The sequence below is a fragment of the Ochotona curzoniae genome, unplaced genomic scaffold (genome assembly GCF_017591425.1).
Source record: "Ochotona curzoniae isolate NIBS_2020 unplaced genomic scaffold, NIBS_Ocur_1.0 contig_1, whole genome shotgun sequence".
In the NCBI taxonomy this organism is placed as follows: domain Eukaryota; kingdom Metazoa; phylum Chordata; class Mammalia; order Lagomorpha; family Ochotonidae; genus Ochotona; species Ochotona curzoniae.
Window position 1 is genome coordinate 23,496,025 of NW_024464918.1, and position 21,728 is coordinate 23,517,752.

A 21,728-nucleotide genomic window follows, 5' to 3' on the forward strand; every position below is an offset into this window, starting at 1 on the left:
AGCTGCTGCTTTAAATTGCATCTTTAAAAAATGTATTTCATTTTTGATGTATAGAAATACAACTGACTTTCTTACATCGATATACATTTGGTAATCTTCATGAGCTTATATTTATCCCAACACATTTTTTTCTAGATTCTTTTGAGTTCTTTGTATAGACAAAAAAATAAAGATGGCCAATTCTGTGGCTTCCTTTTCAATGCTATACCTTCTGCTGCTTTGTCCTGTCTTATTGGGATGCCCCAGTGTGGCACTGAGCAGAGACATGATCCTGGGCATCCTATTGTTTTTTCCAACCTGAAGGGGAAAGGCTTCATTCAGCATTTCATCATTAAGGGGATGATGTTTGCTGCAGATTTTAGAGGAATTTCACTAATCATGCCAAGGAAGTTTGCTTCTTTCCTAGTGCGATAAATTTTCATAAAAATGTATAAAGGATGAATTTTATCATTTTTTCTATGCCTATTGAATATGTCACCTAATTTTCTCTTTTGTTAATATGATACATTATATGAATTAATTGTCTAATGTTAAACTAAGCCTCCAATCTTAGCAAAAATCCAACTTGGCCCTGATGTATTCTATTTCCATCCATTCCTGGGTTTAGCTGTGCACTTCAGGATCTTTGCATCTGTGTTGATGAGTGAGGTGAAACTTCACTTGGCCAGAGATGTCTGTTTCTGCCTTCGAATATGCTGGCCTCATGACAGGAACTGGGGAATGTTTTCTCATCACCCAGCCTTTAGAATAGGTTTGTATAGAAGTTCTAGTATCCTTTTTTTTTTTTTTTTGAAATGTGAAGTAATGTGTTTTTCAATCTATGTGGGTCTCAGATTTTTTTTTTTGAGGGAAGATTTTGAACCACAGAGTACATTTCTCTAATGGTTATTATAGTATTATGAAGGATTATTGAGAGTTGTTGAACTCAGAAATGGTGTCTTTGATGTTTTTTCTATAGGCATTTTTTGTTGAAGATAAACCGAGAGGTGAACTTTTTGAGCTTCTGGGAGGAACATGGGGTAGCCAGGGATATGGGAGCATGGACTTGGGGGCTGTCTGGCATGCACGGGGGTTTTGGCAGTGTAACTGTCTCTGAGCCTCGGTTTCCTCATGCACTAAAGGGGCAATAACAGATACGATGGAGACTCTTGTGAGGATTCAGTCACAACATGAATACAAAGTAATGTCTGGCCCATATAAATTGCTCAAGAAATGGTTCCTGCTGTTCTTGCTATGAGATGGGAGACATGCAAGGCTGCTGTAGGGGGAAGAGGTGGGTGACCAGAGCTTCTCAGAATGAAGAAGGAAGGAGCCATTCTCTAGGGCACAAAGGCCAGTCGCCAAAGCCACAATTCCCTGTGAAGAAGAGTCAGCGGGGGGCTGTGTGTCCCTGTGTGTGGACATGGTTTTAGCAAACTTCCCTTCCCGACACCAGATTGGACTGTCGATTGCCCACGCATGCAGAGGCTTTCAGGGAGAAGAGAGGCCTGGCACTTTTCTGAAGCTGTGCTTTGTATTGGCTTCCTGGGAAAAAGCAGAGATATGATCTACACTGCAGATCATAAACACAAAATCCTCTCCCTTTAAGTTGGGTCCTTTGCTGGGGCTCAAATGCTCCTCCTGCCACTCCCTCCGCCCCTTTCAACCTCATACTTACTGCCTTCACAGCAGGAATTGGGTGTCAAGGCAGTGGCTGGGCTGGTGGTAGTGGTGCTAGTGGTGGCTGTGTTAATGTTTCATGAAATGCCAGGGTACACCAGAACCCTAATTATAATCCTGGGCTTCCTAGTCTGAATGAGCTGTTTGAAGAAGTAACTGCTTGGCCATAATTATAATTGAGCCCCTCACTGGCCTTCATTAAATGTTACAGAAACTCAAACTTCCTTGTAACTTTGCTTTAGGATCCTGAAAGTTATTTATTCATTTCCTAAGTGCCAAGCCAGGTCTGTGCCAGGTCTGGGGGACCAGTCGCAAAGCCAATGGTCTCATGAACACAGTAGATTCTGTGTCGATATGCCTTTCATCCTAAATCGGGACCATTTTTTTTTCCAACAAAAGCATCCCAGAGCTGGGCAGTCTCTGTACATCTAGAAATTTCCACTTCCATGCTGATAGACTGAATGAATTTCAGTCTTTGGAAAGTGGCCTTTATGGCGGAGACTGGTGGTGAAAGGTTGTTCCTGTACTAAGGAAATTGGACCCGCAGGGAGAGCAGGATGGGAACAGGCCAAAAGCAGTCTAGAGACAGCAGAGCCTTGAGAACAAGGGCTCTGCATTCAGCTTGCACAGATGGTGGAGTCCAGCTTTGCTCTTCTTTTGCTGTGAAACCATGAGCAGATCATGGACTTGCATTGAGAAGGAAGGAATTCCTCATTTTGGCACATCCTTGGGTCACATAGATGTTTCTTATGAGTATCTGCAGCTTTGACAGTGAAATACCAAAGCATTCCATCAGTGTTTGGTTCAGTGTCCCAGCGGACTCAGTGGTCCATCTGGGATGGAAGTAAAAAAAGTGTCCATCTTCCAGTGGTCACTTCTGCTGGTGTTAGTGAGGGACATTTTGGGGGCACTCATAATTCCTATTCTTTACTTCTGTTTGATACCCTTTAGCTCAGCTTTCTCCCTAGCCAAAAATTTCCCACAAAACAAGGGTGTCATTCTCTCAGTGACACCAGAGAGTGCTCAGGGACTGATGGTCCTGAGTGTAACATCAAAAGTAAGCTTTGGGGATGTCTGGTCCCCTCCAGATGACAGCTCTGGGTGTTTGAGCTCCCAGTGAGGCAATGTGAAGATGAAAAGAGGTGGCTGAGGAAGCACAGTTGTAATTTCACTGAGATAAGATGGGAAAACCAAAACAGATAGCCATAACCACAACCACCCAAAGCACTAAGTCTACAGAATCCTTGCTAGGGGCCACACATGCCTAAGCACTTGATTATCATATGTCATCATCACGTCAAGCCACAGGACTAAAAGACTATCATCATCATCATCAAGCTAAGAGCATGCCATATTAATTTGCCCAAGGCTACACAGCCAGGGGATAAGCTGAACTAGGATTCAAACAAACCTGAGCAGTGATATCAGAAGCAGCCCCCTTATCCCTCTCTGGAGCATGCAAGGCAGCTTGGGCATGTGGAGGCAGGATCAGGTGGTGCTGCAGGAAGGATGGAGGGAAAGATTTGAGGAGTGTGGGACCCTCAGACAAGAGTCTTCTTCATTTTTGGTGATGAATCTGCAGGGCTGCTGGACCAGGAAACATTTACCAAGTTTTTGCTAAGCCTGTGGAGAGATCTGGGAGGCTTTTCCCAGTCTTTTCTCTATGGGGTTTTTATGGGCACCCTTAAATGGACCACCTGAGGCACAGGATGTGACACTGGGCTGTGGCTCTGAGGGAGAGGACACATTAGGCTCGAGGGCCATTGGCCCAAACTGAGACAACTTTTTTTTTTTACCCTGGTCCCAGCCCCAGTTAAAGGACCAGCCCTCTTATACTCGTCAATTTTTAAAGAATTGTAGTCAGGGAGGAAATGGCTGTGGAAAATCATCGAAGGCTTTGGCAACAGAGTCCAGTTCAGGTCCAGAGCTGACAAGAGGGGATCATGTCCTGGTGGCTGCTTTCCTTGTCTTTCTTTCCAGATCTGTTTCATTTGTTTTAATCCCATCTTTGCTGAGCTTCCTGTGTGTCTGGCTGTGTCCTCACAGAGCTTAGAGTGAGTGAAGGAAGAAGCCAAACAGCACACAGAGTTATAAACAGGGAAAAAGGCGAATAAAATAAGTGCTACAAAAGAAACAGAATAACAAGGGGACCAACGTAGATAGGATGTTTGGATTCCATGCCTTCCTACTCAACTGGTATGATTGTGCCTATGAGGTTGATTCAGTACTAACACATTGGACATCCCTTGCCCTTGGATGGTGTGTCTTGGTGCAGTGCTCAGCTTTTGGCCCAGGTCCTATTCACCTGCAACTGGGGACACCAGGGAAGAGCACACTCTCAGTTCATGGGAGGTGGCAGACTGGTACAGCTGCCAGGCCTTACGCCCAGGGGTACAGGTGGTTCTGCCTTTCCAACAGGGCATGAAAGCACCAAAGCCGGGGCACACCCTCAGCAAGGGAGGGTATCGATTAAGCCTCAAATCCCCAGGGCTGGCGGGTCTTGTGCAAGCGGGGCCAAATGATGAGATCAGCAGAGATGGGCACTGACGCATTTGCTCCAATTTATGTGGTACCTGCTGAGACCCCAGACCCTTCATTCACTTGTCACTCACCCACCCCGGCGATCCTTCCCATCCTTCATTTACTTATGTGATTATTTCTTTATCCAGTCCTCATTCGTACAAGAATTCTGTATACAGTCAATCACATCTTTCACCAAATCTTGCTATACCTTAGTTTTTACATGAATTTATTTGTCAGTCCTTTGTTTAGGTTTATTGACATACCAAGGTACACAGACATCAGTGAGGACTCACTTAGTTCCTCATTCACACAGCCAGCTAATATGTTCACCAAATACCTCTCCACACCAGGCTCAGGGATACTAGTTACCCAGCAATATAGGGTCTGAGGTTAATTCTGAAACAAAGTGGGAAGGGACAGGAGCGCCCCCGCCCCCGGAAGCCTACACAGGTCAGCTGTGAGGAATCAGATGGTGCCTTTCCATGCATCCAGCACAGCATCCTCCCCATAGGGCAGAAAGTGAACAGGTGCACATGTTTCCCCAAAGGCACTGGGAACCTCAGAAGATGCGAGACCCTAGGGTGTTTGGATCTTAAAGGAAGAAGACAGCGATTTAGTTCAGAGGTCTCTACAGTAATTTGGTGAAGGGCCAGACAGTAAGGATTTTAGGCTTTGCATATTGGTTCTGTCACAACTCCCCAGCTCTGCCACTGTAGCAGGAAAGTATAGATAACATGGCAAGAATGGAAGCCAGTGCACCTTTAGACACTGAAAATGGGATCTCATATGATTTCCACTTGTTATAGAGTGTTATTCTTGTGATTTTTTTCCTCCACCTATGAAAACGATTCTTAACTTGATAGCCATATTAAGACAGGCAGTGGGCTGTTTTATGGCCCCTAGGTCATAGTTTGCCAATTACAACTCCCAAAATGGAAGGGCAGTGGATAATTTCAGGCGCCTACAGCACAAACAGTTTGGGGTGGGTAGACTGGATACGGGTGAGTGTGTTCATTATCCAATTTTCTTTATCCAGTCCTCAGTCTTACAAGAATTCTTTATACAGTCATTCACGTCTTTCACCAAATCTCTGCTTACATAGAGAGATGAGGGCCCAGCAAGGGTCAAATTCCAGGTGCAGAGAATAAACTTTGAAAAGCAAGGACCTCACCAGTGTCCTGGTTACTTGACACAAGGTCATCAAAGTAGCAAATGTTCTGTGCCCCTCAGTGCAAGTCTGGTTCAAATCTGTGTGTAGGGCTTGTTCCTTAGTGCACACCCAAGGTCTGGCACATGATAGGGACTCTTATTTGAGCGAATAGACAACTGGCATGTAGCAGGTATATCATGTTTGTGACCGGAGTGTGAAGGCAGTGAGACTTGCTTAGTCACCATCATGCAGGCCATGTCAGAGGTGCTGGGGAAGAGTACAGGAGCCCAGCTGGGCAGCTGGAGCTGAGTTCAGTGAATGCAGACAATTGTTCCCGCTTTTGACTTTGCCCTCTCTGTCCTCCGAGGTGCCCTGTGCGAAGTGTGAGAAAGCTGGGCCTTCTGAGTTCAGGCATCTTGGAGTCAGACAAGCTGGCATTTGTGACATTCTTTGCATATGCTAAGTAGGTTTTATTGCACATCTAGTTGTGAAATTTTCCACCAGAGCTTGGCTGCTTAGGGATGGGAAATAGGAGTCCAATAAAGAAAATGGCCCATTTCCTTGGCATTTTCTTTCTTTTTGTTTTTTAAGAAAGTGTTGCTCACCAAAAATAAGATTACTGGGGCATTAGCAAAGGGCTTTGATAGAGGCTCATGTCTTGCTTTTCCAGGAAGACAATGGGAGAACATAGCCCTTTGATGTCCTCTGTAGAAACTTTCACTTAGGGAGAAGGCCTGATTTTCAGCTTGTGAGTGGAAGAGGCATGCAGCACAGTGGCTGCACCCTGAACTCAGCATAGTCTCCTGAGGATGCCAAGTAGGAGGACACAGAATCACCGAATCAGCTTTACAGGTCTGTGTGGGGATGGTAAATACATAAAATATGTGTCCTTATTTCCTACTTCAGGGTACATGATAGACATTGCTAATCAATCCCATCATTGCTTCCTACTGACCCTGTTTGCTGTCCCATAATACACAGTTTCTATGGATGACTGAGTTAGCCTGGGAGTTGCCCATTACTGCTGCCTTGGGTAGGGAAAGAGGCTGGGTAGGGATAACCATCAGATCTGGATTCTGATCCAAACCCTGATGTGTACTTGCTGAGTAACTTGGAGCTAATAACTTAGCTTCTCTGGACCTCAATTCCTCTGTCTAACATGGCAATGGTAACATCTGTTAAGGTGGAGTGTATGCAAGATGCAGGTTTATGGTCGAATGAGTCCCCTTTGCCTTCAAGTTGAGCAGCAGAGGCAGGTAAACCTGTTTCAGCAGTCTGCTCCGTGCAGATACATGTCCCTTCAGCTTCTCCAGCCCAGGGCATGTTAATCTCTGCTCGCACATATCCAGCAACAGGTGCTGGCAACACATGCTGTCCTGCTGATGGAAAAGTTTCGTGCTTCTAAACCCTTACATTCTTGTGTGTGCTTGGGAAGACTGTTCTACTGTGACTGTTCAGAAGGGGTAACTGTGTACCCAGGCCCTAGCTCCGTGGCCAATCACCTGTACTTGGTATAGGCCACACATTGGCAGTTCACAGGAGAGGCGATGTTGACCCCAGGGAACACTTGGCAAGGTCAGGAGGCATGTCTTATTGCTGTGGTGGGTGCCGGGATCTGCAGGCATCTGGTGGGATAAGGCCAAGGGTGCTGCTGGCATCTTCACGGTGTACCTGGCAGCCTTGCTATGGAGAACTCTCTGGCCTCCCATGTCCTCAGGTGCTGAGTTTGAAAGGCCCTTCCGTGTGGGAATGCCCTAACCACTGACCTAACAGCAGGATATAGAAGATGCTGTGAAGCTTCTTCCCTTTTGAAGATGATGAAAGTGAGGTCTGGCAAGGCTGATCCTCATGCTCAAGGCCACTGGACCATTAAGGTCCATGCAGTGTCCTGTGTCCAGGCTTCTCTCAGGCCGCGGCTGTGTGCGCTCTTCTCATTTGCCTGCCATTATATTTTGTTTTGCTTCTGTGTTTCTCCTTCTCACTGCCTTTCTCCTCCTTTTACTCCTCCTTCTTTCCCTCCTCCTCCTTCTTCTCCTCCTTATTCTCTCTCTCTCTCTCTCTCTCTGTGCATGCATGTATATTGCAGGCTCCCATGGCCCTGGCTGTGAGTGCCCCCTGTCCCTGGCTACTTCCTTATCCATGTTAAATGTATGAGGTGCAGGCAGGCCTGCTCCATCTTTCACCGAGGCAGGGCCGAGTGTCATCTGTGGCTCTACCTCCCAGCATTAATTGGACAGAATGATGATGTCAAGTTTAACCTCTCATTGGAGAAATGCTGAAGCAAGGAGCGAGACCAGGTTAATGACCAAAGCTCTTTCAGTCACCGGAAATCAGAGGACCTCAGGGAGCTCAGGCAGGGCTGTGGATGGGAGGGCCGCAGCTGTCACTGTGTCTAGGAGTGCAGGTGCAGCCCGTAGGACTTCTGGGTGAAGGACACTTGGCTGCACCCACAGGACCTCAGCTTGCCTCCCTTTCTTACCTGTCTGACTTGGGATTTTTCTTACCCTTCATGTCTCCACCTGCAGATTGCTTCCTCCAGGCAGGCTCCTATGATTCCCAGACTACTAGGACTCTCCACCACATGCTCCCTTCACAGTCCATCCTTGTGCCGCATGACGCTTGTCATCTTGTCATCAAGTATTTGTAACATGTTGTTTAGTACTTGCATTCCCTGCCAGGTGTGAGGTTCCACAGTTCATGTGTCTTACTCCCTGTGTGACCTGTGCTCACTCAGTGCCTGGTGCATGTCACACACACATGAACCTGTTCACAGACAGGCTGTGGGGGGCTCTGCAGCTAGGGCTCACTGTAGGCTCTGGGTGCACAGCAGGTGAGGCTAGCACTCACACAAAAAGCTGAAAGGTACGTATCAGAAACAGTGGGCAGACAGCCAGCTCCACCTTTATCCCCACCTCCTTGGACCAAAGTCCTTGTCTCTTCACTTGTGCAGTTGCCCCAGAGGTGCACCTGGCAGCTCTGCCACATGCAAGGCCAAAGTCATACTCCTTCTTTTCTTGCGGAGTTGTCACTGCTCATCTGGGGAAGTGAAGGGGCTTTGGGAAGCCTCTGCATTCCACGGCAGGTCCCGGCAGGTCAGCGCTCCAAGTTCTGTGGCTGATGAGTCTCATTCCTGGGGAGGCCTGTTGGCACAGGTAGGGCATGGAGCAGGGAGGCCAGAGGATGGTTACAGCTTCCTGGCTTGACCCAATCGTAATAACTGAGAGAAGATTTATGGAGCCATTTACCGCTGCTAAACCCAAGGCCATTATCTCAGGTACACGCATTGCCTCGTTTTAGCCTCACAGCAGTCTCATTTTGCAGATATAAAAACTGAGCTTCAGGGAGATTAAGTACTTTGCCCCAAGGTTATTCTGTTTATTGTTGAAGCAATGTCAGTCCCTCCTCAGATCTAGCTGACCCCCAGAACCTATAGTTTTTGCAAAGCTCTGTGCTAAAAAGCTCTCTGCCTTAGAGAGTTGCCTTACATGGCACCTGCTGGGGTGAAGAAAACTTTGCAAAAGTCCGAAAGATGACAGGACTGTGGTGTGTGCACAGCCGGAAGATGGGAGGGCTTCTAACCATAACCTTGATCACAGGACAACTCCCCATCGGGGTTGTCTATCTTCAGAAAGTGCTGTTGACTCTACCGCTTTCCCTAGCGGAGCAGAGAACAGGGAGCAGCAGGCAGAACGTCTTGTCCGGAGCTTCACAGTTAAATGATGAAGCAAACCCTCGCTGCTGTCACCTTGGGACAGTGTGGCTCAGGGCTAGGAATTCATGCACAATGTGGATTGTTAGTTCTGTTCTAAATGGAAATTAATTTATTTAGTTCTACAGCTGTAACCTTGAGTCTCTTCAAAAAGTTCCTTTTGCTGCTAAAAAGTTCCTTTTCTCACATATGAAATAAATTTACTACCTCCTTACCCATGCCATATTTGTTAGTTGTTATGAACAATACAACACAGGAAAAAATTCAGATTATTGGAGTTATCTGGATTATAAAAAACAGTTAGCTCATTTCCTGCTGTAAATCAGGGATTCTCTTTAGCCTCACAAAAGATGACCTATTCTAGAAGCTCTCTTTAGAGAGAAGAAAGGGGGAAAGTGACTAACCAGATAATAACCAAAGAGCTTACTGGATGATTGCTAATCCTTGCAAAGAATCCTGCACGGAAGAATTTATCCTGTTTCGAAGACGGGGACACTGAGGCTTTATGGGGCACACATTTAGTTCAGTGTCAATTAGTCATTAGACACAGGCCATAACAAGAAGCTCACTCAAAATCTTTTGGGGTTAGTACTATGGTGTAGTACGTTAAGCCTCTCTGTGTGGGTCAGCACTCTACATGGGCATTGGTTCAAGTCCTTGCTGTTCCGTTTGCAATTCAGCTTGCTGCTGATGGCCTGTGAAAGCAGGGAAGGACGGCACACGTCATTGAACCCTTGCACCCATGTGGGATACTTGGAAGGAACTCCAGGCTTCAGACTGGTGGCTTCAGATTGACCACACCTCAGCTGTTGCAGCCATTTTGAGGAGTGAACCAGAAGATGGAAGATCATTCTCTATTGCTCTGTCTCTCCTCTGTATTTCTGCCTTTCAAATAGAAATAGCAATAATAAAAATAAAAAAAAAATTTTAAAACCTTTGTAATTACACTAAGATTCCTTCCCTCTATAGGAAAAATAAACAAAATAAAAAATAAAGCAGTAAACATTTCCCACAGCATAGCACTTTCAGAATTTAGGTGTTTTTTTTTTAAATGCTAGCTAAATGCTAATTATTTGTATTTTATTTGAAAGGATAGGGGAAGACAGAGACCTTCCATCCACTGGTTCACTCCCTAAATGCCTACAACAGTCACTTGTACCAGGCTATGACCAGGAATCTAGAACTCTCTCTAGTTTTGTCATGTTGGATGACAGGACCCTAAGATCTTGAGCCATCACCTGCTGACTTCCAGGAGGCCAGACCACTGCTCAGGAGTTGAATTATTTGGGCTATAAGCATCTCAAGTGGTGATTTATGCTGCTAGGCCAGATGCCTACCCCTCAGAACTTAACTGTTTTAACAGTCTTAGTAAAAGAGATTTCTTGTATGTCCCCAAATTCTTTATATTTTGATTTCTGTTCCTTCTTTCTGTTGAGCACAGGAACAGAAAACTAATGCTGCAAACCCAAGCTTGGCAAAACAAATTCACCCCCCATCCTCCCATAGCAGCCCGAGGAGACCTTTCTGCTCCACACTGAACAAACCCAGGCTCCTTTCCTTCTGGTGTCAGTCCAAGTGTAGGAACCAGAGCTCAGGAAGGGCCAGGGAATGAGCGTGTGGCAGAGAGGCCAGGCTGAGGCCAGCCCGAGGGCAGTGATAAGGGTATAAACAAGGAGACTGGCACAGGCAGGCAGGAAAGTTTGGTCCAGCTGGCAGTGACCAGTGGAAAAAGGAATATTAGTTCAGTGATGGCAAACATGCCAGACAGGAGGGTGGTGCTAAATGAGCTCTGTCTTTGAGCTAGGCAAATGCTCATGAACAAACATGAGAGGGAAGGAGGCAAAGTCAGAGAGAGGGGTAGAGAGAGAGAAAGAGAGAGAACTATAGCTATGGACATGAGCTTTGGACTCCTCCGGGCGTGATGTGCAGGTGTGGGGCTCCCGCTGAGACAGTTTTGACAGAGTGCACAATGCAGAGTCTTACACATGACGAACTCTCAGAAAAGAGTGAATATTTTGGAAGGTTTGCAGCTTAAACAACTAGGAGAAATTTTAAATATAAACTGTTAACTTTTAGCCATCCCAAATAAAATAATGCTCAAACCCTTAGGTGAAAGGCCAACGGGAAACTTTACAATGGGTTGGGCAGGCTGATAACGTCTCAGTCTGAATTTTAATGTAAAAAGGGAAGCAATCATGCAAGATAATAAAATAGAGGAAAGAACAGGCTTTTCAATAAATGGTGCTGGGACAATTGCATATCAGCACCAAGACCCATGGCACACAACAGATACAAACATGTAACATCAACCTAAATGTTTATGCCAAAACCATCAACTAAAAACTCTAAAAAGAAAAACGTAGATGTTTAAATGTGGATCAAGCAGTGTTTTTTTTTTTTTTTAAGGTATGAGAAAGCACAAGCACCAAAGAAATGAATAAATAGATTGGACATGATAATAAAAAAGTTTATATTTCAAAGTTTACCATAAAGAAAATGAAATGTCAGCCTACAGAATAGAGGGAAAATTTTGTAAGCCATATACCTCATAAAGGACTTGTTTTGAGAATACAGAATTCTTGAAAGTCAGTAATAAGAAGACAAATAACCCAATTTAAAAATGGGCAAAGGGTAAGAATAGCTCTCTAAAGAGCACATGCCCATTAAGCATGTGAACAGATGTTCAGTATTACCAGGCATCAGGGAAATGCAAATCAAGACCACTATGAGATGCCACTTCACATTCCGTAAGAGGACTAAAATAGAAAAGATAATAGAACGGCTGTTGGTGAAGATACGGACAAATTGGAACAAACAGACTATTGGTGGGAGTATAGAATGGCGTGGTCAGTTTGGAAGATACTTGACAAATTCTCAAACAGTCAGGCATAGAGTTACTTATATGATCTGGTAATTATGCTCCTAGACATATATTCAAATGAAAATATGTTTACACAAAAATTTGTATACACATGTTTGTGGCAACATTATTGATGATAGGCAGTAAGCATACAAACAGCCCTAACAGTCATCCTCTGATAAATGGACAAACAAAATGTGGCTAATTTACAAACGGGAATATTATTTGACCATAAACATGGGTGGAGCACTGATAAATGTAAAACAATGGATGAAATCTTGAAACATTCTACTAAGTGAATGAAGCCAGCCATAAAGGACCAAAACCTACATGCTGCTGTTCATATAACATGTCCAGATCGAGCGAATCTGGACAAGCAGAAAATAGATCAGTAGTTGCTTATGTCGGGTTAGAGGAAAGAGAAGGTTCAGGGAGTAACCACCAAGAGGGTAGAGGGTTCCTTTTGGGATTAATGATGATGTTTAAAATTGATGATGATAATATAGTTTAATGCTGTCAGTAGACCAAGACTAAGTAAGTTGTGTACTTACACACACACACACACACACAAAAATAGAAACAAAAGCAAAAAATAAATACTTAGTACTGTCTGTGAAGTTGACCCAGGGTCTTGTTACTAGGTTATTGAGGGTATATAAGAGAGAGGAATGTGTTAATATTGCAAAGATAAAACTGACAATATTCAGAGTGTGAAAAATGGAATAGAACAAAGGACTTATTTTAAGACATATATACATGGCAAAGACCAAGAGAATGAGCCAGAGTATGAGCCAGATAAGGAAGGAGGAGGAAGAGAGAGAGAGGAGAATTACAAGGAAGAAAATAAATGTATTGGGCATATCAACACAGTATAAGGTGTTTTTACATCTTTCGGATCGTGTTTGAACAAATCAACTGTAAAATATTTTGTAAGGCAAATACTAAAAGTTGAACACTGCATATTAAATGCTTGGAAGAAAAATGTTTATTTTAGGCCCCGAGTGGTACCTAATGGCTAAAGTCCTCGCCTTGCATGTGCCAGGATTCAGAAGAGGTACAGTTTCCATCTGGTTAAACTGCGTTTCCAGGTGGCTTTGTGATTGGTCTTTGTCCAGGGAGCTCTGGCAGGATCGGAGAATGGGGTCTTCTAGCCCTCTCTTTCAGACACCTGCCAGCGAACCTTCTCTGAGGCAATAACTGATCATTTCATAAAATCAGTTTGTGTGTGCCTCACCCAGTTCTTCAAAACTGAACAGATGTCTTTCAAACACATATTGGGCCTCCATAGTAGAACTTTGGGGCAGAAAATGATGCCATGAAACAGAGTGGTGTTGGGGACAGGTGTCCATTTAATGGGGCCTCTTCTCTGGAGACATTAGCCTCTGGAGAAGGATTAGAGAAGAACCTCAAGCATAAGTTTGCTCTCAGAGATTGCTGTGAGGAGAAAAATTAGTAAGTGAAACTGTCTACCATGGCAGTCCAAATACCATCTAGTTGCATGGGGAGACCTCTGTGAAAGGTGAAAACGGCACCCTGGGAAGACCTGACTTGGAACAGTTCAAGCACATTCACCATGCTTGACATGTGGGGCTAGCAAGACCCAGCAAGACCTCAGGATTCTGCCCCTGTATAGGACAGCTCATCCTGTTCGAGCCAGGAGAGGTGCTCAGGCTTGCCACTGTGGTCTCAGCATGGACTGGAAGAGGGAGGGGAGGAAATGATTGCTTACACGGACTTAAGTGAGCTACCTTTCCTCTCTCTGGGTAATCAGAAACAAAACTGGCTTTAGCAACTCGGTATCAACATGAGTAAGAGATCATTCCTGCCCTTAAGATAATTAGAGGCTGGCATTGTGGTTTAGCTGGTTAAACGGTTACCTAACAACGTCCACATCCCATATGGGCACCAGTTTGAGTCCTGGCTGGCTCCTTCACTTTTAATCCAGATTCCTGTTAATGTGCCTGGAAAAGCAGGTGAATATGGCCCAAGTGCTTGGGTTCCTGTACCCACAAGGGAGACTTGGAGGAAGCTCCTGGCTTCGGCCTAGATCCACCCAGGCTGTGGCTACCATTTGAGGGATTGAACCAGCAGTTGGAAGATTCCCTCCCCCCACTCCAATTTTAATATATGTGTTGCCAAACTGAGCATTCTGTTTCTCTCTCTACCTCTGCCTTTCAAATAAAATTTTAAAAGTTTTCAGTCTATCAAACATGGTGGTAAAATATACTTGAGACATTTAAACTACTAAGGTGTTATGTTCAGACATAGATGGTATAACACAGGCATAATCCATATGCTGTGAACACAAGAGAGAAACATGAATTCTGCATGACAGATAGGGGCAGGGGGCCTCCTTGAGGAAGAGGTGTCCACACAGGGCGTTGGGGTATGACTTGGAATGCAACAGGTGTATGTGCGAAACATAAATTCAGCATTTATCCAATAAGCATTTGTTGACTACCTGGAATAGCACAGGCATTGTGTTGGATACAGGGACACAGAGTCAGGAGGTTGCCTAGTATATGTCATGTTGAGGAATGTTGAGTAGAACCACTACAACTTTTGTATGTGTGCATGTGTTTCTGTGCAGATATGTGGCTGGGGAACTAGAAGGTGGATTGTAGCCATATCATAGTGTCTCTAGTGTGCCATATGAAGAATTCATTTAGGGCAGAAAGCACAGGTCTACCATCAGACCCTAGAAGCTTTGAGACTTCGGGTGACTTACCTGATCTTCCTATCTCAGTTTTCCCATTTGGAAAAATAGGCCTACCCAAGCCTATTCTGAACAGTTGGACAGTCAACATTTATAGATCATCTCTTATAGTTTCTGGCTTTCAGGGGCCACTGAATGAACAGCAGGTGTCACTGCTTCTGAGGACTGATGGGGATGCATGGAGGTTTGGGGAAGAGGATAGCTGAAAGGATTTAAGTTATGGAGGTTGTGCTGGGAAGCCTGGATGGGAGGAAAGCATGGGTAATGGGCATGGGTTCTGGGAGGCCTGCCAAGGGGCTGCAACAGTAGTCTAAACAGGAAATGTGGATTAAGACCAAAGCAATGGGAGCAGAGAGAAAGCAGCAGTCACTATTTGGGTGGCAAGAGGAGCCTGCTGACTTGCTCCATGTAGGATGCACAGGAGAAAGTCTGGCCACTGTAGGTGAATTCCACCCCTTGATCTGTGATAGAGGAGGGGGGCTAGAGTGTGGTGATGGGGGCATGCAAGGAGAAAGAGGGTGTGTTGAGGAGCAGAGGCACTTGGGAAGCATACAGTTACAGAAAAGGTGGCCACATTGTTGTGTGCACCTCTTCCTAAGCCAGACCTGGTGTTTTCAGAATCACTAGAGCAGGTCTTAGAGCCATCGTGGAAGGACTTCTTTCCAAGTCCACATCCAGAGCAGCTGACTGTCTCCTTCCAAAGTGTTTCCTCTCAGGGCCCACCCACAGATAACCTCCAGGACTTTTCTAAGGGACCACTGACGTGGTTTCTGACCTCTTCGCTTACCCTCTGCCTCTAGAGTTTTGCACAGAAACCTCTGAGCTTCTGTTCTATCCCCAAATTGTTTCCATCTCAGGTCACTTCCTGGTGTTCTACCCACACAGGTCAGGTATTCTCCCAGAGGTGGAAAGACACACCAACAAACAGACATCACAATTCTCTGCTCCAGCTCCCCTTTATGAGAAGGGACTCGTCAATATTTAAGACTTGGGGGACAATCGGGACTTATCTTTGCCATAGGAAAGCAGAATGCAGTGAGTTCAGATTTTTTTTTAAATCAGCACCCACCATCCATCTTGTTGATGGGGCTCTGGACAAGCTTTATATCTTCCCTAAAAGGATTTTCCTGGACTTTATATTTTACAGTCTCAGAAGGACTTTCCATATCCAGATAGCCCTCAAGTAGGGCACATGTAGCTGATCTTCACAAATGACCCTTCTCTGCTTCGTTATCAGTACACACAAGCTCTGGTCATATATGTGTTTACATGGGATCAGTATTTCCTTCTCTTTTTTAAAAAAATTAAACCACTTTTAATTGGTATATAAAAATTGTACATATTTATAGCATACCATGTGATTTAAACAAATTTACTTGTGTTAACTTATTTGAAGTGGAAAGAGAGAGCGAGTACAGAGATAGAGGAAGATTTTCCATCTGGTTCGCTCCCCAAATGCTTGTAACAGCCATGCTAGGGCAGGAAGCCAGGAGATTGGAACTCAGTCCAGGTCTCCCGTGGGGGTGACAGAGACCCCAGCTCCTTGGGCCATCACAGAGCACATAGGGTGTGCACTGGTAGGGAACTGGAGTATGAGGCAGAGTTGGGCCTTGGACCCAGGCAATCCCATATGGGATGAGGGCTTCCCAAGCAGGGTCTCAGCTGCTGCACCAATGAAATGCCCATCCTCCAGGTGACTGTTCTAAAAAGGGTTTACTTCGTTATTTAAAAGGCTGAGTGACAGAGAGAAGGAGACACAAAGAGAATCAGACAAGCAAAACTGGCATCCCCATCGGCCAATTTACCTCCCAAATGAACTTCCCAAGGGGCTGCAACCAGCATCCAGAGCTGCCATGTAGGAGTCGGGTGCCAAACACCTGACCCATCTCCTGCTGCTTTGCCAGGCACATGGGCAGGGAGCTGGATTATCAGTGGAGCCACCAGGACTCTCGAGTCAGCACACCACTGTGGGACGCTGGCATCACAAGCTGTGACTTAACACACTATGCCACAATGCCTGGCCTCCACCTCCATGTGATGTTTTGAGATATGTATACTTTGCATAATGTTCAAATCAGGATAAGCATGTACTTCCTCAAACATTAATTATTTCTTTACGGAGAAAGAATCCAAAACTCTTGTGTTTGAATTATATGAACATATCTGGTACCTCGTCATCCTCTGTAGCCACTCTCCCATGTAATGGAATACCAGAAGGGCCTGTGTTTTATAACAGTATTAGCGTCATAGTTTTTGCCATAGCCACACTCCTGTACCTTCATTGACCTACTGTTCTTTAAACATGAAAAAAAAATTCTTTAAAATTTGAACAAAATGTTAACAAAATTGCATACGTTTCTGCTACAGAAAACTGGCATCGCTTGTAAGATGGAAAGTTACCGGCAAAGAATATAACAAAATATACAGTGCTATTCCGTTCAGAGATGGGCAAGAGACTGCAGAGATGTGGGAGTGATGCCTGGCTCATTCTTCCTTATAGACGGAGATTGGTGAGGGATAAGCAGGCGTCAACACAGCAAACCAGCAGCATCCTGGTATCGTCAGGGGCTTGTGAACGTTAGAGAGGGCAAGTCTTTCTCAGTGCACAGTCCTGCATCATGCATTTCTGAGGCTTTTGACCACCTAGGTCAGTGGGGGTGGCCTCCTTCCACTTGAGGAAGCTGTAACTCCACTGTAGTTGGTCATTTGTTTTTTTCTGTCTCTGATAAGTGGAGAGGCTCTTGAGGCCAACAGCTTCCTCTTGGTGCTTCAGCATCATACACAGTGCTTGAATGTAGCTGCTATTACCAAAGGGATAAGGTAGTAGCTAGTGATGGGAGTCTGTCTCAGGTACAAACGATGTTGCTAAGAGGAAGGTGGGGAAGAGAATACAGGGAAGCCTGGGCCTTGAAAGGAGCTTGGTGGAGATAACCACGGCAGGAAGGCTGTAGGCTTTGGACTACCTCCAGCGGCACAAAGAGGTTGCTAGATGTATACTTTGTTGACACTGTGGTAGGGCCAAGATCCTGTGTTCCAGAATGACACCTCCAGGATCATCTCTGACTCCCAATTATGTGAACTTAACCAAATCATTTTTCTTGAGGGACTATACTTACCTCCCTTAAAAAGGGAGGTACACACTTTTAGGATGGCAGCCACATTTTTAGGATGGCAGCCACATCTCAAGAGACTAGACAAAAAAGGTTTTGCTATCAGAAGATACCATGTGTGTGTGTGTGTGTGTGTGCGTGCACGCATGTCCACCTATATCACCAGTTCTGATCAAGTTTGAAATTACTATGACTGTTCTTGTGATTTTTTGGCAGTAGAATTCCCAATCCTCGCCATGGTTACTCGCACTCTGTAAACACTCAGTACGTATTTTTTGCTTGAAAGGGTGGCACTGACCTACAATCCTTCTATAAGGAAGCTGAATCCTCTGCTTGTCTTGCCTTGGTCTAAGCTCTCACTATTTGCCTTGAAGTTCTTTGGGTATTGAAGATTTATTCCTTGGTTCATTGAGCTTCTGTTAGGGTCTAGACCCCATGGATAGTCCTGCAGTGGGCAAGATGGGAGGAGTTTGGTCAACTAGACCCAGTCACAGCTTCCAAGGATGTTAGAGAAGCAAGAACATGTGTTATTTGTTCACTTTGTGCTTATCTTTGGGTGAGGTTTGTAGATGGAGGCATTTTCTCGTGTTTTGACAACACCTGTACACACAGGCAGCAATACTTTGATCCAGTCATTTGAGCTGGGAAAAGACGTTCGAAGCTATACAGTGGTTTCCTGGGAACTGGATATACAAATGCCATATGTTAGAGTTCTCACTGTTTGTGACAACTAGGAAGCAATAATACTTGCCTCTAATCCTCCTAGGATGCTCTTGCTAGGGCCCAGCCTTTCTGTAGATGAGATCAATGATCAGGAATGAGAGAGCTAGGAAAGCACATGGAAAACAACTCTTGGCTAAATCTCCCAGAAAGGCAACTGACAGCAGAGCAAGCTGGCTTATTTTTACTGAGTGTGGGCTGCACTTTATATATCTGTTATCTATATATAAAGAATGGCTGCAAAAAAACTCTGACTCTGGCATAATTGTGAGTCACCAGACCCCATCATGAGAGAGAGAGAGAGAGAGAGAGAGAGAGAGAGAGAGAGAAAAGAGAGAGAGAACAAGAACTTTGGGCACAAAGCATGTTTGTGCTTGTTAAAATGTGCTTGGAATGTGTGTAGGACAGTTTGTGCTTTTTATATCAGGAAAGTGTATATGGAGGAGGAAGAGTGTGTGTGTGTGTGTGTGTGTGTGTGTGTGTGTGTGTGTGTGTGTGTGTGTGAGCAGTGCAGGTGGTGCCCTGAATCACATGAGCAGTGATCTCTCAGACACCCAGGCGATGTCTTGGTTATGAAGTGTTGTTGGAAGTGATTGTTTCCAGACCAGCAGACAGGTCTTTGAGGAGCCCTTGACTTTCTCCTTCCTCCTTGTCTTGTTAAAAATGGATTAGAGTCCAATTAAGCCACTTAATCCCAAGGTAGAAATTCATGTTTAAAAACAAGATTTATAGCGTCAAAAAAAAAAAAAAAACCCCACAGCAGTGCAAGTTGAGGTTTATTCTTTCAAGTTGGCACCTGCACAGTTCCGAAGAGTGTTTTCAACTGAATACCCAACATGCAGTTCTCCCTAATAACTTTGCCTCAGACCTCCACTCCTTCCTCTTGTAAAGTACCCTTCACCCAGAATAGGCACATGCTGTTCCAAGGACTCCAGCTTCTCCGTGACCACAAGTGCCGTGTGCTTTCTCTCTCTTCAACTGGCAACCCAGTGACTGAGGCTAATAATAGTAATACTTTTATGAACTGACACATATCGGGTGCTTCATACGGGCTGGGCATCCCCGTGCTAAGCACTTTTCTCATCAGATGCTGTGTCTGGCTTTATGCGGGGGTGGGTGCCACATGTAGTCATCCAGAGCCTTCCCCTGGATGTAATGGCCTGCCATTGCCATCTCGGCATTCTTAAATGTTTTTAGGCAGCGGACTTGCATTTGTTCTTTTGTGCTGGGCCCCCAGCTTGCATCACTAATCGTGACGACATTGAATAGAGTCGTCATTTCTCTTTGTTTCTTTTGCTCCTTGCATGCACTGCTCAATTCCTTCTCTAAGGACAAATGGTAATGCAAAACTGTCTGCAAAATGGTCATGGTCTCCTGGAAGGGAAGTTCTCTATGGGGTAGGAGTCCAGCTTGGAGGGCTTGGAGGGTTAAGGTGCACAAACGGGACCCCTCACCCCATCAGCCACTTCTGGCTGGTTGGGGTGGGGGGCGTGGCCTAGCCTGGCTGCTTTGGGATGGGAAGCATGTAGTACTTATCTCTGTGAGGAATCAGACAAGTTGTTCAACTCCTTTAAAGGCCTCAGTTTCCCCATCTATAAAATGAGGGTCACAGTAGATAAACCCAACTGCTCATTCAAAGATATAATAAAGTCATATATACACACACAGCTCTGATGCGCAATGCACGTGACATTAGTTTTCATTAATGTTTGATGGATGCCCAGCAAATACTACATATCCAGTTTTGCTTGTGACACAGTGCACATCACTTGCCTACCTGCAAGGCACTCTTATTCCTCTTATTCCAGCAGCTGATCTCCTACCTGTCCCATAGAGCCGGGAGTGAAGTCCACCTTCTCCAAGTGCTGGGTGGTCACAGAGGGGTTGCTGGAGCTGATAAGCACTGGGGTGCTGATCTCTACCATCTGGCGCCCAGGTGGGGAATGGACCATCCGGTTGAGAGTATTCAAGGCTGTCGTGATGGAGAACTGCCCAGGCCCCTTCCTCCTGGACCCTGGTCCCCTGCGGAGAGTGGGTGTGCTGGTTGGTTTGCCTCTGAAGGATGAGGACACCAGCGACAGGCTTTTGTTGCGCGATGACTGGTGGCCTTTGCTCTTCTCCAGCAGGTGCCTTGCAGTGAGGTTTGGCTGAAAAGACAAAAGGGTGGTGGAGAGGTGAGTGTCTGCCGTATGCTGTGAGTAGCTGAGTCCCCACCTGCCCTGACGCTTTGGTGGTCCCTGAACACCACTCTGAGTTGGGCACTCCCCTTCCTAGGGCTCCGGCAGGCTACCTGTTTCCCACCCCACACCATCATTTCCCCCATTGGTCTATTCTCCATCTGGCAGCAGGGGCTGAATCTACGCTATTCTCTCTTGTGCCACAGAGTGGAGGCACAGTGAGCATTTGTGGACTGTGAATACATGTGGCTGTTTGGGGAGTGAGCCAGCGGATGGAAGATCTCTGTCTTTTTCTCTCTCTGTAACTCTGCTTTTCAAGTAAATTTAAAATGTAAAAATAAATTTCCCAAGAAGAAGGTGATAATTGACATGAGGGTAAGGAGAGCGTGACAGGCAGGGACTGTAAGCCAGGGGTAAGGTCCTGAAGGGGGAAAGTGCTTAGATGGAAAAAAAAAAAAAGAAAGAAAACAGCAACCAAGAAACAAAGGTGGGAACAGGGCAGGTGATCAGAATGTCAAAAAAGAGAAAGACATGAAGTTAGGCAGGGTTTAGATCCCCGAGGACTCAGGGACTCTTCTCTAGCTTATGAGGAAATATTTGGTAGCATTTACATAGAGGAGTGATCTGATACAATATCTGCTTTTAAAAGGTCATCTCATAGTTTGGTAGTTTCTTAGCATTTGATCAGAAATCCTAGATAATTATGAAATGAAGACTACACTCAGAAATGTAATTACTTATAGAAGCTTCCTCCGCAGCCGCCACCAAACAGAAACATCTGGTGTGTTTCAGTTGGCGAGCCGATGAAGAAATTTTGATATACCTCTACTGGAGAATACTACTCAGCAGTGAAAAGGGATGAACTATTGATACACAAAACAGCACAGTGAAAATCCCAACTGCATTGCATGAAATGAAAGAAGCCACATCTTGGCTTCTATTCGTGTAGTTTCATCTGTGTGATTTTCTGGACAAAGAAAACCTCAGGGAGAGCAAACAGATTAATTTCTAGGGGTTGGGAGTCTAACTGGAAAGGAGCAGTGTGAGGATTTTGTGGGGAGCTTGGTGGCTATTTGGTATCTCGACTGTAGTACAGGTATAGAG

General features: G+C 45.2%; 1 protein-coding gene across 1 annotated transcript in view; it reads right to left on the bottom strand.

The window, feature by feature from the left end:
- SH3RF2 (SH3 domain containing ring finger 2) overlaps positions 1 to 21,728 on the bottom strand; it is a 102,666-nt gene that overhangs the window by 24,502 nt on the left and 56,436 nt on the right. Inside the window, exon 4 of the mRNA XM_040999284.1 lies at positions 20,271 to 20,594. Within this exon, the coding sequence (XP_040855218.1) occupies positions 20,271 to 20,594 (324 nt within the window). The remainder of the gene's footprint in view (positions 1 to 20,270; positions 20,595 to 21,728) is intronic.